The following is a 2,031-nucleotide window of genomic DNA, read 5'->3' on the forward strand; positions in this document are numbered from 1 at the left end:
AAAATAAAAAAGAAATAAAGAAATAAAGAAAAAAGAAAAAAAATAAAAGACATTGTATGATATCTTCTAGTATTAGAAACTTTAAAAAGTTAAAAATAAATAAATAAATATTTTTTTAAAAATTCAGCCTTTGGAGAAATTCCAGATGAATAAGATTCTGAATTAAAAGACGTATCATTTACAATTTCCATGTGTTCCCACCTGAATTCCACCTCCACAAGGCTTAGTTCTTTTAAATCAGCACTAAGTTCAAATGCTCTCAGAATTGGATCCTCCTCTGTTAACATTATTAGAGCTGGACTGGCCAAACATCGATATATATCAAGACGAAACCTGTGATAAAATTTGATTTCATATTGTAAAAAAAGAAACCTTACTATACACATATAATCAAGCATTTTAACTTATAATTATAAAAAGTATTACAAATTTTGAAAGTATGTAAATAACTATAAATATGCTTATTAAAAGATAAAGTTCACAAATATTGAAAAATTAAATATCTGGGGTACAAATATTGAAAAACTTGGTATCTACTGCTTTCAAGAAAACTCTCTTACCATCTCTGCAGATTCAAAAGTTTGTATTGTTCAATTTAATTAAACCTCTATTCAAGCAACATAATTTTAAATAAGATATGCTAATAATGGATAAATATTTGATATGATACGGATGGGATGATTTTTCCTTTTCCAGCAATACAATTTCTTTAATATGCCATATAGATTTCAGTCACATAATTCATTAAGCTAGGTTATTCTCAAAGATGTTTCAGATCTTAAGAGTGAAATTATCCTTTTATGCATAATTTCTAACTAAAAGAAAACACTCCCCTTACACTCAGTAAATTGACACATTTTCATATTTTAACCCCTAAGTAGGAAACAAACCAAAAAATATTCACTATAATCCATTTATAAATATATAAACATAATTCTTACTAACTTTGGAATATGTTATATACACATATTGTTTTGTATCAATTTAATACTTTTTTTTTTAAAGTAAGCAATTTGGAAACAAGACACGCCACAATCCTACTCTCCTCACTGACTCTACTCTTCAAAGACATTTTGCAGCTGGGTGTGGTGGTGCACACCTGTAATTCCAGTACTTGGGAGGCCGAAGCCAGAGGAAGGTTGAGTTTGACCAGCCTAGGCTACAAAGTGAGCTCAAGGCCAGCCTGAACTGCACATCGAGACCCTGTCTCAAAAAGACCATCACAAATAACAACAAAGAAAGATACTTTGCAAAGAATTGTGCATAACCTTCCTGATACCTTCTATTAATACACAAACATGATGAGACATAATACAAAAAAGGAAAAACTTACTTTTTTATGCAGCAACGATTGTTGAATTCCTATTACTTTGTTTAGTAAAATCTTGTATCATTTCTAAGGCTGTTTTTTCCCCTATCGCTATTTTGCATTCTTTCAAAATAAAATATCATGAACTTTATATATATTCACATTATTTCCTGTATCTGGATGATAGTTTTAGAGGTCCACTGAAGAGACTACTTTTTATGGGTATAAAAATATAGTAATTTCTTCTTTCAGTACTCGGGACCTTGTGCTTGACAGGAAGGCACTTAGGCCACTGAGTTATCTCCCTGGTCTTAATATTCTTTTTATTCATTAAATTATACTTCAAATTGCTGGGCAAAATGTCATGTGCATTTTAAATTCTGATTGTTGCTTTGAAAGTAATAAAAGGGGTGGCTCATTTGTCCCACATCTTCACTAATGCTAGATATTAACAACTTTTAAAATTTTTGCCAACTTAATGGAAAATCATTTTTAAAACTTATTTTGATTGCTTTATATATAAAAAAATTAGCTTTCTGTCTAATCAAAAGTGATTCAAGACCTTCCCCACCCCGCCCACCGAGTAGGAATTTCTGCCGAGGTCCGGGAACCACCAGACCCAGTCCTAGCCCAGGTCCGGTGAGTGTGTGAAGAGCTTCCTGCTACCCTGCGCCTGCAGGACCAGTCCCAGCCCAGGTGCAGCGTGGGCCGGACCCTCTCCC

The 2,031-nt window shown here is 32.6% G+C and overlaps 1 protein-coding gene across 3 annotated transcripts in view; it reads right to left on the bottom strand.

Moving 5' to 3' along the window:
• Trpc1 (transient receptor potential cation channel subfamily C member 1) overlaps nucleotides 1–2,031 on the bottom strand; it is a 97,822-nt gene that overhangs the window by 45,782 nt on the left and 50,009 nt on the right. For all 3 annotated transcript variants that reach the window (XM_004629214.1, XM_004629213.1, XM_004629216.3), the window contains one exon: nucleotides 202–333. In XM_004629214.1, the coding sequence (XP_004629271.1) occupies nucleotides 202–333 (132 nt within the window). The remainder of the gene's footprint in view (nucleotides 1–201; nucleotides 334–2,031) is intronic.

The sequence above is a fragment of the Octodon degus genome, unplaced genomic scaffold, assembly GCF_000260255.1.
Source record: "Octodon degus isolate 3935 unplaced genomic scaffold, OctDeg1.0 scaffold00028, whole genome shotgun sequence".
Lineage (NCBI taxonomy): Eukaryota > Metazoa > Chordata > Mammalia > Rodentia > Octodontidae > Octodon > Octodon degus.